The 14599-nt window shown below is 36.6% G+C and overlaps 1 protein-coding gene across 2 annotated transcripts in view; it reads right to left on the bottom strand.

The window, feature by feature from the left end:
- Positions 1 to 1811: 1811 nt before the first annotated feature.
- The window catches only part of Pias1 (protein inhibitor of activated STAT 1), a 129274-nt gene continuing 116486 nt past the window's right edge, over positions 1812 to 14599 (bottom strand). For both annotated transcript variants that reach the window (XM_027924012.3, XM_027924017.3), the window contains exons 11-14: positions 14280 to 14460; positions 10364 to 10506; positions 8766 to 8803; positions 1812 to 5740 (exon numbers count right to left, since the gene is read on the bottom strand). In XM_027924012.3, coding sequence (XP_027779813.1) covers positions 5447 to 5740; positions 8766 to 8803; positions 10364 to 10506; positions 14280 to 14460 — 656 coding nt within the window. In that variant the 3' untranslated portion in view covers positions 1812 to 5446. The remainder of the gene's footprint in view (positions 5741 to 8765; positions 8804 to 10363; positions 10507 to 14279; positions 14461 to 14599) is intronic.

Below are 14599 nucleotides of genomic sequence, written 5' to 3'. Positions count from 1 at the left end.
TTGCAGGCACAGAAGTTCCAGAAAGTAGGATGATGTGCTCAAGTGACCTAAACTGATCATAATCTTAAGCTGGGACTAACATGGAGGATGTCACTAAGAGGTGTCTTCCGGGTCATGGCCATGGTTGGAAAGATGGCTGGAAACAGTTGTGGGGCAACAGTCCTTCTGGGAGCACTTCCAGCTCAAGTAACTTTGAGTTACACAGTCATGAGTGGCAGGCGGGGCTGCCTAGGACTCAGAGATGTCCATGCATTTGTCAAATTGAGGGCCTAGGGATACTGTTGGCACAGTCCTAAAAAGGGCAGGAGTAACACAGCAGCATGGGTGGGGGACAGACCCCCTAGCAGGAATATTTTTATCTATTTTTTAAAATTAGGCTGTGGCTGAAACATCAGAAAACCAGATTATGAAGGGGGAATGTCTTTTGGAAGGTTATATATGACACTGATCTTTTACTAAAGGTGAGGCACAGGTTAAGTGCAACCATCTCATCCATGTTGCATGGCATCAGACCCAACTGAGGTTCTGAGAAAGGAGGCTATCATTTCCCCAATAGTATAATTGCCAAGGGGAGTTGAGCAGAAATGCCCTAGCTGTAAATAAGTGTTTTTAGGGTACCGGGGAGGCAAGAAATGGCCCAAATACCAACTAAATGAATTTGTGATCATCCAGCTGGGGAGTTGGGACCACCCATTCAGGAGCAGATGTAGGTTTTAAGGGATTTGAGGTTTTTATGACTTGGTGGTTGTCTTTAATAAAACAGAAATAGTCAGGTGCAGTGGCACACTCCTATAATCCCAGCAACTTGGGATGCTGAGACAGGAGGACCAAAAGTTTGAGGCCAGCCTCAGCAAGAACTTCATCAATTTAGCAAGACCCTATCTCAAAATAAAGAGGGCTGGAGAGAGGGAGAGGGGGCCAGAGAAAAAAAGAGAGGGAGGGAGGGAGAAAGAATACAATACACAATTTCTGGAGCAGCACTCAGGACCCTGGAAGAGGTAAGAGCAAGTCAGGGTACTGAACACTTAAAACTTCATTATCTAAACAGTAAATCCACTTGAAGGCACACTGAAAGTTGGCCTCCAAGAAAGATCTGCTATATTTTACTGTTAGGCAAGGGTCCCAAACAAACACTTCTTTTAAACTCTGGTCACCAACATTAGGAAGCAAAACCAATCTGGAATACCAAATCTAGCCAGGTGATAAATACTGATGGAACAGGAAAAGGAAATTCTGAACTATAATAATAAAGCTCTGTTCTATTTATCACTGGCCAGAATATGGTTTTAAAGCAAGTTCTAGGAATCTCCTTTGCCTAACAGAAACATGAAGTATAGCTTGCCAAAGCACGCGGTGGGCAGGGTGGTCATCAGAACCCCTGCCTCATGGTCCTTATCAAGGGTCGGGGTGGCTGGCAGTCAAGTTCCTATGAAATTACCTCAGCCCCAGGAGAGGCTTTTAGCTCCCTCAGTCCTGGGTTTCATGCTCATTCCTGAAATTCCGATTGGCTTACCTGGCACCTGGTGCTTTTAGAAAAACAGTCACAGTGTTCTCAGCAAACTGCAGGTATTAAACAGATTTAAAACTAAAGAAATGCTGTGGTTCATTACAAAGCTTGCCATATTTCAATAAGAAAGGGAAACGGTGGCCATGTATTAATTACTTACCTCAAAGCAGCTGCAAGCCTATTAGGTGCTCATCATGCTTTGAAATTCGGGATGAAAGGGGCTTTGGAATCACAAAGCACTGTCACTTTTCTCATTGGGACTGTCCCCTGGTCCACCCAGTAATATTATTTTACAGAAGACAAATTAACTGAAGGCTTTTCTTTTATTACATCTAAAGAGCTCTACATAAACAGGTAACATTCAATAGGTAAACAATTTTTTTCCAATGCAAGTAATAAATATTTTCACTTGGTACTTTTATACAAACTGACATTGGTCTACTATACATTTTTAAAAGCCATTTTACTGGTTTGGCATGCGGTATGGAAATCCTAAGAGAGAAAGTCTTAAGGCAATGAATCACAGATTTAAGTTCATGGAATTTATGGTAACTTTTATATCTGTTTATATACATTTTCCCCTTTGTTAATTAAACAACAGCAGCACACTTTGGGACCACCAGCTAGTCTCCCTCCCTCTTTCTGAAATCTAAGTTTTGTGTTTAATTAAAAAACAGAATTCAACATGTACTTACAAAAAGAAATTCTTACTAAAATAAATGCAAACGTGCTTTAAAAAGTCCTGAAGATCCTGAAAGTTTTATGTACTTGAAATTGTTTTAGAAACAATGCCTTTTCCATATTTATTAATTTACAGCTGGGATATATTTTCAATTTCACACACTTGTTTCAAAGGAAAATCTACCCAAGAAATCACATCTTTCAGAAGCATAAATGAATCTTAAGTCAGTAATGATATAGAATTGTGATACTCTAAATCAATAATAGAAAAAATTTAATGCTCAAAACAGTCAACCAAGTGTGGCATGGTTAAGTATCAGACTTTTTTAAAAAAAGAGATGTGTCCAACAATGCCCACATAGCAATTAAAAGCCACTTCAACCCTGCCAAACAGCTATTTTCTGTGTGTATAGAGCTCTCTCCAGATGTGTACACACATGCAGCATTGCACAGAAGCAAGGATATGTGCACCTATCATGAAAGACCAAGGCAAAGGGGCTGTAACAACTGGCTTCAAGATTTGAGAAACTCTATTTGTCCACAGACAGCATAGCAATGTTGGCATGGGTTGGGGAGTGAGTGTGGGCTGAGGCAAAGAGAAAAGTGGCTTAACTTCTTTTAAAAAATTAGGAAAAGGGTGTAGTGCATGACTCAATAATTTTTACAAATCATGAAAGTCTGACTGACTTATAACGAACATGAAACCAACAAGTGATAACTATTACTTAATGCAACATCTTAAAAAGTTAACAACTGAAGGAAACGAACTCTTCAGAGTGGAATGAACTATAAAGACAACTGAATGGTTGGTTCTCCTGTGGGGACATGACCAAAGCCACTGGACAGACATCTATTTCTCCCTATTACCTATTCTTCCCTTAGATTGGTATAATAAAGGGCATGGAGGGAAATTAACCCCTTCCAAAATTGGGCCAAGGAAAGCAGAGGTACGGGTTTTCAACTAGATCATTCAAAGAGTTTATAATTCAGCATCGTACACAAAGTTATTGATCGGAATTTTGAGACCACTAACAACAACAAAAAAAGGAGAGAAAACAGAAACAAAACCCCAAAACAGGAATAAAGAAAACTATTCACTTAACCTATGGTAGTTGAATAGAAATGTTTTCTATTCACAATGTAAAATCAGAAACAGTGCTCTACAATTTTAGTAATTTCTACCCTAATCCAAATTTAGACACAAATTATGATACTATCCAAAATTAGTCTAAATTAATATGGTAATGAAAGTTCTTAAAGTGTTCACTCACCACAACTCCAGATTCATTTAAAAACTTAACTATTTCTTGTTTTAACTGACAATAAATTTTCTTTTATTGCAAATTGTTTTGTGACTATAACTCAGCCACTAATGTGTGGAATACACATGCGTAGGGGAAGACTATGTAACTCACTTGTTACTCACACATACTTGTTTATAAATACATATATACACACACACACATATACATATCAACACCAACTTTTTTTCAAAATTCAAGTCAACAATTTAGTAAGAGAGATGCTGTAAAAACATATTATTTTTAGATGCCACACAGTCATGTGAACCATTAATTTTATCATACAGCCAAAAGACATAGCCATCTTGAATTCTACCTGGATTGAAGTAGGTCAGAGTTACCAATGCAAGGTTGAAATTGACAAGTTTATACACAAAAGTGGTCCTTCATCAACTCTGAGAATATTAACAGCTGTGATATAAAAACCCAGTCTGGAAAACTGGCAATCATTATCTTTTCTGTTAAACCTGTACTCTCAATCAACTGAAATACATTTTCCATATCTGAGAACATAATATCTTCTCTGATGAGGATTTTGGAACACAAGTAAAACCACTTTTCCTTCCCTTCAACATTTACTTATCTCCTGAAAAACAGTTTTCAATATATTTACATGTTCCACTATTTAGAGCAGATCAGATCCATTCATGAATTAAAAAAAAAAAAATGACTTTCCTATGTCATGCTTGTCATTAAAAGATGAAGACAAAATAAACTAGGTAGATAGGTTAAGAACATAAGTACACTCACAGAGAATAAAAATGACTAAGGTTCAAATGTATTTTGAACCTTGTTTATCAAGACAGTAGATTTCTATAGATCCACATGTGTGGTGCATTGCATTTTCCAAACAAAATTTACTTTTAGGGTAATTGACTCATCTATCTTCTTTTTGAGGTGATATAACCCTTCTGTCAGCTGCACAAAATACCCAGCAGGACTTTCTAAGCTATTATCACTTCCTACTTTGGTATGAAGATCTTACATGAAAACTTGTTACCCTGTGGCCAAAAAAGCAGTTATTCACAGACTTGGCTTAAATACACAACACTGGCAGTCCAGATTTAGAATTGAGAACTAGACTAAAGTGTATTATTCACAGGTCTAGTAAGCCTACTCCTTACCCAGACAGCTTTCTCCAGTATTTCTACAGCATATTCTCAGGGGGGTATAGAGCAAGTCAGAATATATGATGGAGAACATGCAACTGGGATAGTCGATAAAGATACTCACACGTGAGTTCAAGACCTTTAAAGCACTTTAAAAGAAGCAGGCAACTAATATATTAACTGAATGCAAACTCCAGAAGAGAGGGAACAGTAATGACAGAAAAATACATACAGACACACACACTGAACACACACGCCCATGAGCTATGACCTGAAAATACATAGGGAATGAAAGTGGGACAGATGAGATTTATAACTTAAGGCTGGATAAAATATGCGCGCGCGCACACACACACAAACAGAACCCAAGTCTGTCATTTTTAAAAAATGGTAATCAAACTATCCCCCCAACCCCCTCCCCACAACAAAGCCCACAATTTAAAACTTCATACATGCAATTCCTTTTCTGCTTACTGCAAATAAAATAATGCCATTGAAGTAAAATAAAACCAAAACCATAGGACAGATGATGAAAAATCTTCAGAATCCAGGAAAAAAATGAACTGAAGGTGGCTTGTGGTGCTTTTTTCTTTTCTTTCCTTTTTTTTTTTTTTTTTTTTAAAACAAGTGTTTTATCAGGCAGTCTTAGATTTATATACAAAAGTAAAACTGAAAATATAGTTTTGTTCTCTGTACATTTCTTTTAATTTTTTCCCTAAAAAAAGGAAAAAAAAAAAAAAACACGCTGTACTTTTCTAAACAGAATAAGATAAGACAGAGCACAAAGTTCTCTTCTTTCTGCCAAGTTCATTTAATCTAGGATGGGTAGGAGCAGCAGGGGCAAGGGATCAGTCCAATGAGATAATGTCTGGTATGATGCCAAAGATGGACGCTGTGTCCGTGCTGCTCCTGTTTGTGACAGTGTGGCTATGGCTCTCCCTCAGGCTGTTGGAAGACACAAGGCTGCTGTTGCTGCCACTACTGCTTCCATTGGTGGTTGGCAGGGAAGTGCTGCCTCCTGCACTTAACTGATCGAGGAACATCTGTGAGGAGGTATATGGGAAAAATCTCGACGAGTGCAGGAGGTCTTGATCATCTGAGACTGCTGCTGCTGCAGCGGCAAGCAGGGAGGTGCTGTAATGCTAGGGAGGAGACCAAAGACAAAACACGCTCGTTATACTTATAAAGTAGACATCTTCTCTCAGCAAAACAATGAACCATATCCTTAGTATCTGTTTCTGAAACATAACATTTGCAAAATCAAATGGCTTTATGTAAAATAACTGGATCATTGGTCTTGAGAGACATTTTTGTATCTGAAACTGGCAAAGTTACTTGATTGCTTTTGCTTTAATCTGTATTGCAAGAGATTCTCAAGATTCTATTCCCAATATGTTTAGAAGCAGCAGGAAAGCGGACAGTTTACCCTCTGCTCTTGAGATACAGTCATGCATCGCCTAAGGACAGGAATCCATTCTAAGAACCATGACACTAGGTGATTTCATCATTGTGCGAAAAATCATTTGGAGCACACTTACACAAACCTAGTTGCCAGAGCTTAGTACTTGTAGGTAACTGGAACACAATGGTCTTTGTATACTTGTATGTATCTAAACACAGCAAAGGCACAGTAAAAACACAGAAGATGTAAAATGGTACACCTGCATAGGGTATTATGAATGGAGTGTGCAAGACTAGACATTGCTCCAGGTCAGTGAGTGAGTGGCAAGTGGATATGAAGGTCAAGGGCACTATAACTGAAGATTAGAAATATTATAGTTAGGCTACACTAAGTTTATTAAAAAAAAAAAAACAACTTTTTTCTTCAATAATAAATAAACCTTAATGTACTATAACTTTTTTACTTTATAAGTTTTTACACTTTTGAAAAATATACACCCTTTTCCTTTTTTGGTACTGAAGATTGAACCCAGGGCCTCACACATGCCAGGCAAGTGCTTCAACACAGAGCTTCATTCCCAGCCATTATATTTTGAGACAGGGTCCTGCTAAGGTGCCCAGGCCTCAAACTTGCAGTCTTCCTACCTCACCCTCCCAAGTAATGGGATTACGGGTGCATGCCACTGAACCTGGCTTTTTTTTTTTTTTTTTTTAAACTGATTCTTTGTAATGATACTTAGCTTAAAACATAAACACACTGAATAGTTATACAAAAATATTTTCTTTCTTTATATCCTTATTCTATAAGCTTTAAAAATTTTTACCTTTTTGCATATTTAATTGTTTTGTTAAAAACCAAGACACAAAAACACACATTAGCTTGGGCTTACATAGGGTCATCATTACCACTGTCTTCTACCTCTACATTCTGTCCCCACTGAAAGGTCTTCAGGGAAAATGACAAGCATAAAGCTGTCATCTTCTGTAACAATATTGTCTTCTGTAGTTTCTTGTGAGCTCTTCCTGAGGAGGTGGCATTGTCCACAATGAATTGCTTTGTTTGTTTTCCTTTTTCATTATAGATTTGTTTATAAGCAGATAATGCACCACAGACATTCCTCTCTCTTAATAAAAACCTTTTGATGTTGGGTTTCATGTTTTCAAAAAATTTAAGGCCCTTGTTAAGGTCTGCAAAATCTTCCATACCCTTTACTTTGAATTTTCTTAGGGATTCTTCTTTTTCTTTTCCCACAATTTCCTTTTCTTTTGCTTCTTCTTCAGCTATGCATTCCTGTTCCAATTTCCACAACTTCTGAATAGTCAATTCCTCAGGAGTCACCTCTAGGAGTTCCTCAGTGTCATCCTCTTCCACACACAACCATCTCCACCACAACCTGTTGATTTTTGCAACTTCCTCATCCTTGCCAAATCCTTTGAAGTCATGGACAAACCTCCTGAGTGTCTTCTTTTAGATGTTATTCATACACTCCTTGGTGACCTCAGCCCAAACCATGTTTTTCATTCATAAATGCAATCCTTCCAGAACTACATCAGCATCTTCTGCGTCCTCCTCAGCTGCAGCCCTAGTCTGAGCAGAGGACCTCCTTAGGTAATAGGCCTTGAAAGCCGCTGTAACTCCTCGATCCATTGGTTGGATCAAAGAAGTGGTGTTTGGAGGGAGAAACACCATTCTGATACTAAGATACAGATCATTAATAGAGAGGTATTATAAACAATATAATGTGGAAGTATTATAAACAATAAGCAAAACTTGAAAGGTATGTTATAGTACTTCACTGCACTGGCACAACAATTCAGGAAGGCATCTTGGGAGAGAAGTGACTTCTTATGGCTCCTGTAGAACACTGCAATGGGTGCTTTCAAGTCTTATTGTCTTCAATGAAGCAGATCCTTTAATAGCTTCCCCCTCACTTTGTTCTTGTCTTTCAAGTTCACAGCTACGGTGGAATGGGACATGCCCGACTGGCAAGCAATAACCATCACTAATGTTCCACAATTATAGTCCTTAATCACTTTGTATGTGTGTATGTGTGGTGTTGAGTATTAATCTTGAACACACTAGACAAGTGTTTTACCACTGAACTATACTCCTAGCTCCCTAATGACTTTTAATTTTGATTCCAGGACATCACTTGATGCCCTCTGACTGGCAACACCAGCAGTGAATTTTGTATGGTTAGGGGCCAGAATGAACAAAGGAACACAAGAGAAAATGATGCAATCAAGAGATGCAGTAAATGAGGCATACGAGGCTGCTGCCATTTATCATGTGTTATCATTATCAAGTATTATGCACTTTACATAATTGTATGTGCTACACTTTTATACCACTAGCAGCAGAGATTTGTCTATACTAGAATCATCACAAACATGAATAATGTGTTGTGCTATGACATAACAATGGCTACAATGTCATGAAGCAATAGGAATTTTTCAGCTCCACTGTAATCTCATAAGATCACTGTCATACATGTAGTTTGTCCTTGATCAAAACATTGCGGTGCATGACTGTATTTGGCCAAGAAATCTATCAGCCAATATGAACTTCCCTGTTTCTTTAACCAACAAACCAACACTGTTCTTATTACCTGCTCAGACAATACTGAAACCAGGAACTTTTATTTAAATTACTAATGCCATAGCAATAATTTATTTTCCAAGATAAATTATTATTTCTCCTGGCTACATTTTATACTTCTGAATATACAATTAAAATAACAGTAATTTCGTTTTCATATAACATACCTGATTGTCTCCTGATAAGAAAGGAAAGAAATCTAATCCTGTGGGAGAAAAAATTATTTTAGTTTTGAAAAAAAAAAAAAAAAAAACCCAAAATAAAAAGAAAACAAAAAACCCTTCCCAAATGCCCCAATACTCCAAAAACAAATAGAAATCTTAATTCTGTCACTTAGAATTTTATCTAAACATGAAGAGTTACGCTGAATGTTTTCTCTCTCCCATCTCTAAATTATGAAGGTTTAAGTCCAAGTCTTAGCAATGATTTGCTCTCCCTGTCACTCCATTTGAGGGACATGGACCATCACTAACTTATTAAATCTAACACTGATCCCTTGCTCTGATTCCCCTTAAATAACCAACCTTTCAATCTACTCTAACTTTCCACAAGTACCTCAGGAGGAATGGGATTATTTTGGCCCTGATTTTATAGATGAGAAGGTTGAAATTTGAAACAGGTCAAGCAAATTGTAACACAGATTTTCCTTCTCTTTCCCAAATTCACTCATTTACTATCACATGTACATTCCAGCACCATCTCTGCAGTGGCATGAGGGGAAAGAAAGACTTGAGAGGGAGTGTGCCTGAGGGCTGGAGTAGTGTACATTCAAGGCCCAGCCCTAATCCCTGATTGTTGGGATTCACTGCAAATTGACCCCATCCATCACATTCTTGCCTACATCGCCCAATGTGTAATGTGAAAAGCAAGTAATTAACACAAATGAAATGCTTCGTTATATATAAACTAGTGGAAAAGGTCAACAAGCAGATGTAGATAAAAATATGACAGAAAGTACTCTGGGGATCACTGTCTATACTAGAACAGATTATAATATGGTGATCTACAAAATGTGTAGCACCATGGTTAGTGTCATGTGTCATCTATGTGGTAAAATGGTATGGAAAGATACTTAGCAAGCTGTTAAGAACAGCTATTACTTCTGGAGAGTGGGCTTGGGAGAAGGGTAGAGAGAAAATTTCACTGTATATTTCTATATTGAATTTTGTACAAAGAGTGTATATGGCTTTTTGTAATACAAGAAAAATGTTTTTAATATGTTATTAAATTACAGATACATGAAAACAAGCTGCAATTCTTTGATAATGTAAATGATTATTATGAACTCAAAATACTGTACACAAATAAGTAAACTAACATTTCAAACTGCTTTTGAAAAGAAGGATCAGGTTCAGGAGAACCAAAATTAAGACTTTCAAAATATCTCAATTCAGCACTATCTAAAAGACAATTGCATGGTTACACATAATCCCTACTCATTATGACTAGAATCAGGGAACAAAATGTAATGCCCATCGATATCAAAATACAAAGTCACAAGTTTGAAGTTGTTAAAAAACAACTTGTAAAATATTTTGAAGCTCATAAAACCTAGTCATCATTGCACTAGTTAAACACTGATAGCGAAACACTGGCTACCGATGAAGGAACCATCAAGGAAATCCGTCAGTTTTTATAACCACAGTACATTATTTCCTCTCAATTCCCTGAGTCCAAGACCCTATTCTCGCAATCTTCCAATTCTTCCTTAGACTACATAGATCAAAGACATTCATGTGATAATACAGAAAAACCAGTGACTCACCTTGTAAGTCATAAGGCATGGGTGTCATGTGAAAAGGATGCCTGTAGTCTTGGATGAGGGAGGGGTTAATGTAGCTTGTGTCTACAGCAGGAAGGCTGGGGGTGCGGGATACTGGAGATGCTTGATGTGGAAGACTTAAAATGCTGTAAGAAGGAAATGTTTACATAATTTTCACAAGTCAGTTTAATTTTTAAGTTTTACAAAGAAATGGCTGCAAATCAGTGTGCCCTAGCTTTTATGCTGGAAATAAAACAAGCAAGCAACATATAGATGATCCAAAATTATTAAGAAATAGTTTGTATGGAATAATAGCATTTTGCAGAGGTTATAGGGAGAACCAAGTGGAGCAATGGTATCCAACATTCACAAACCAACACTGTCTTTGGAATATCATCACACTCTCAGAGGGCAGGGAAAAGCACAACTAAGCCACTGAAATAGTACACAAGTGAGAGGTATTTACAACAGAGAAAATCCTGAAACCTTTCAAAATAAGTGCTAGAGGACTGGCTAGTGAGAAGCATAGGTATATTCTAGCAAAGAAAACAAGACTAGGAGAAATCTGAGGAATCTGAACTGTTAGGAGCAAACAGCTGGACCCCAAATTTTAAGCCTGATAAGAATGAAAACTGGGTAGTTTATCTTGGCATCCCTAATGCCCAGCAAGTCATCAGCACATTGTTTGCATAAAAGACCTGCTGAAGCCAATGATGGTAGCAACACCAGGCAAGGTCACGCTCTAAAATTAACAGGGCTGGGGATGTGGTTAGGTGGTAGAGTGCTTGCCTAGCATACGTTAGGCCTTTGGGTTCAATGTCCAGAACCACAAAAACGAAATAAACAAACAACCAGAAAGCAGTGGAGAGTTTTTAAAGGGAGAAGAGTAAGACTGAAGAAAGAAAAAAAGGGCTCAAGAAAAAAAAAAAAAAAAAAAAGTGAAATATATTTAAAGAGCTGGAAAATTAAATCATTTTCTTTCTTTACCCAAAATTAAGGAATAGAAGAAAAGAGAGAAAAGGGTGATAAAAAAGGAATATATAGCTGATTTTCAGTCCTGAAAATAAGTAAAATAAATAAATAAATAAAGGTCATATGTTAATCTGTTCTATAAGAAGCTAATAAACATATAAGATGGGAGAAAATAACGAAGAATGAAGGAATAAAACAACTATCTTTCACTTTTGATATTTCATATAAAGTACCTGGGATGAAGGGATGCAATTTTAATGGTACAGAATAATCCAAAAGACACCAAAGCTGGACTTCCCAGGAAAGAGTTCTAGTTATGAAAATATCTACCACATTTTTATGAATGGAGTAGGAAGCATAAAACACTTATCTACCTCATGAAAGTGTTCCATCTAATGGAAACTTAAACCTCTTACATCTACAAAAAGTACCATGTTCCATTAGCTGTGTCCTCTGACAATGCCTACAAGAGTACAAGAGAGAAAAAAGCAGTTGAAATGCTAGTCTTTGCAAACATATTGGTATACTAAATTGTATAAGAAATTTCTTCATGAACCAAACAGTTGTTGAAGACAACAAAATATTTTACATTTTAGTGAGGTTTGCCTCTTTCTAATTCCTGAAAGAAAAAGTGCTTTTTCTTTCAATTCTGTGATAATATTTTGAAATACATTTCTACCTTTACATTGCACAGTAACAAATATGCTGTGCTTAGGTTTCTAGTTATGGGCTACCCTTTACTGGAAATGGTATAAGTATCGGCTATGGTGTTATTCTCCTAAAGATATAAATTTTAGATTCTTGTTTTTATCTGGAAATAGAGAAAGGTCTGGTGTTTGCAATACTGTATCTGGGTTCAATTAGTCTCTGGGAAACTCAGGAAGCAGTCAATGCATCTAATGTAATTTCCCAAACATAATAAACAGAGCTATTTTTTTAAAATAACAGCAAAGTAAATATCCAAAGGAAAAACATTAGATTTCTAAACAATTATGTTTTTCTTAAAGAAGCAATGTATAGTCAGAAAGTAAAGCTACTGCATAGTTTACAGGTATACAAAACTTATTAATATTCTAAAGAGTAGAAAATAATGATACAATTAAACAAAAATAATTTATATATTGGAGAGTTTTATAAAATATTTTAATGCTACAATTATGGCATTAAAACAGAAATTATATGTCAATACAGATGTCCCTCCGTATCTAGGGGACTAGTTCTAGGACCTCCTACAGCCTACAGATACAAAAATCCAAGAATGCTTAAGAACATTATTAAAAAAAAAAAAAGGTCTTTTTTTTTTTTTTTTTTTTTTTGCATATAACCTAAACATATCCTCCTGAAGATGTTAAATCATCTCTAGATTACTCATAATATCTAATACAATGTAAATAGCTGTTGGGAATGAAAAAGGAAGAAGTTCTGTGTGTTTGGTACAAATACAGCTTTTCCCCCAAAATTTCAATTTGAGATTGGTGGAATTCATGGACATGGAACCTGAGGATATGGACCAACTACATATTTGGTCAGACTGTGGATTGATATTTTTAAAATATCTTGAGACTCCAATCACAGAAATGCTTGCTCTTTGGTCTGGTGTCAATTTTATAAAATTTTCTTCTTGAACTTTGAAATCTTAACAACGATAACCATTTATGGAAGTTCATTCGCTCTCTTGCATTCTGTCTTCAGGTGCTATTGTTTCTTAGAAAATTTTCTGAAGAGTTCCTATTCAATTACAAAATGCCACATATTTTTCTTGATATACTCCTCTAAAAGGAACATATTTATTTCAAGATTCACTATTGGTGTGCTTACAATTATGTCTCGGCAACACATGAAATTTTTTTGCCGAGAATCATCTATGTGCTTACGGGACTAACAGCCGTTTAAAAGTACAGCTAGAGTTTGCTACTTGTTTTACTATCCCTTAGAAATGTTACCCTCTTTTTTTTTTTTTTTAAACAGTCTTCTTCTTCTTTTTAAAAAAATAATTTTAAATACCTTTATTTACTTATCTTTACGTGGTGCTGAGGATTGAACCCAGGGCCTCACACATGCTAGGCGAGTGCTCTACCACGGAGCCACAACCCCAGCCCTAAATGTTACCCTCTTTTAGGTTAGGACTGTACTTACTCATTTTATTATCATCCATGACCAGAAAGAGGGTGTTTTACATAGGTAAATAACAGTGTTTCATGAACTGAACTGAAGTATAACTAAGGTTCATTATTACTAATATGTGACTAACGGGAAATATGGCAAACAAGTCTGCAAAACAGAAAATACTGTGTACTCAAACCTAAGTCATCCTTAACTTCTTTCCTTGCTAGCCTCATAAAAACATTCAATTTGGGGTTAATTTTACAGCATATATTTTCTTGTTTTTAGCAAATGTGCACTATCAGAAGAAGCTGGGAACTACAAATATATTTTCTCAGTCCCTACTCCTGACTCAGACATGGGAGCATATTTTGATAAATTCTCAATGATTCTGATGTACACCGATGTTTAGAGCATTTAAATACTAGAAAAATCATCTTTTATTATGATAAATTCTATACCCAAGTGACCCTTTTAACGTTAATCCCTTAAGAATATCACACACCTGGGGAAAATTAAAGCTAAGGGTGTTTTTGGTGTGTGCGGGGAGGGGTAATGAGGATTGAATGAAGGGTATTCTACCACTGAGTTACACCCCCATCTATCTTTTTTTTTTTTTTAATTACTTTTAACTTCTTGAGACATGGTTTTACTAAGTTGCCAAGGCTGGCCTCAGACTTGTGATCCTCCTGCCTTAGCTTTCTAAATTGCTGGGATTACAAGTATGCAACACTGTGTCTGGTTTCAGCCTAAGTTCTATAATCAAGCATTATCATTGTATTTGGTAGGTCTTTAATCCCTATTAACTTTCACAATGATTGTATTTTAAAGTCTCAGCACTTACCCTTTATTATTTAGTGGTGATGTGGGAGACAGGGAAGGACAGGTCCTCTTGGCAGATGGCTCTTCCTCCTCTTCATCAGAGGAACTGTCTATGGTTAAATCAATCACCTCTACTTTCTTGTTTTTATTGGAGGACTGGTTGTGAGAAGTTACCTGATGTTCCAATGTGGAGCTCAAGCATCCTGCATGGGAATGATGAAATACAAGGCAAAGAAGACCTATGACATCTCATTTCTTTCCTCAGTGTCCCTATGGTTTAATATATCAATATATACTGACTACATTGTTGGGGTCAGAAAGCAGAAAACCAACAGAGGCTCT

The sequence above is a fragment of the Marmota flaviventris genome, chromosome 2 (assembly GCF_047511675.1).
Source record: "Marmota flaviventris isolate mMarFla1 chromosome 2, mMarFla1.hap1, whole genome shotgun sequence".
Lineage (NCBI taxonomy): Eukaryota > Metazoa > Chordata > Mammalia > Rodentia > Sciuridae > Marmota > Marmota flaviventris.
Note: the sequence above shows the minus strand (reverse complement) of the source record. Positions and strands in the feature narration are given on the sequence as shown.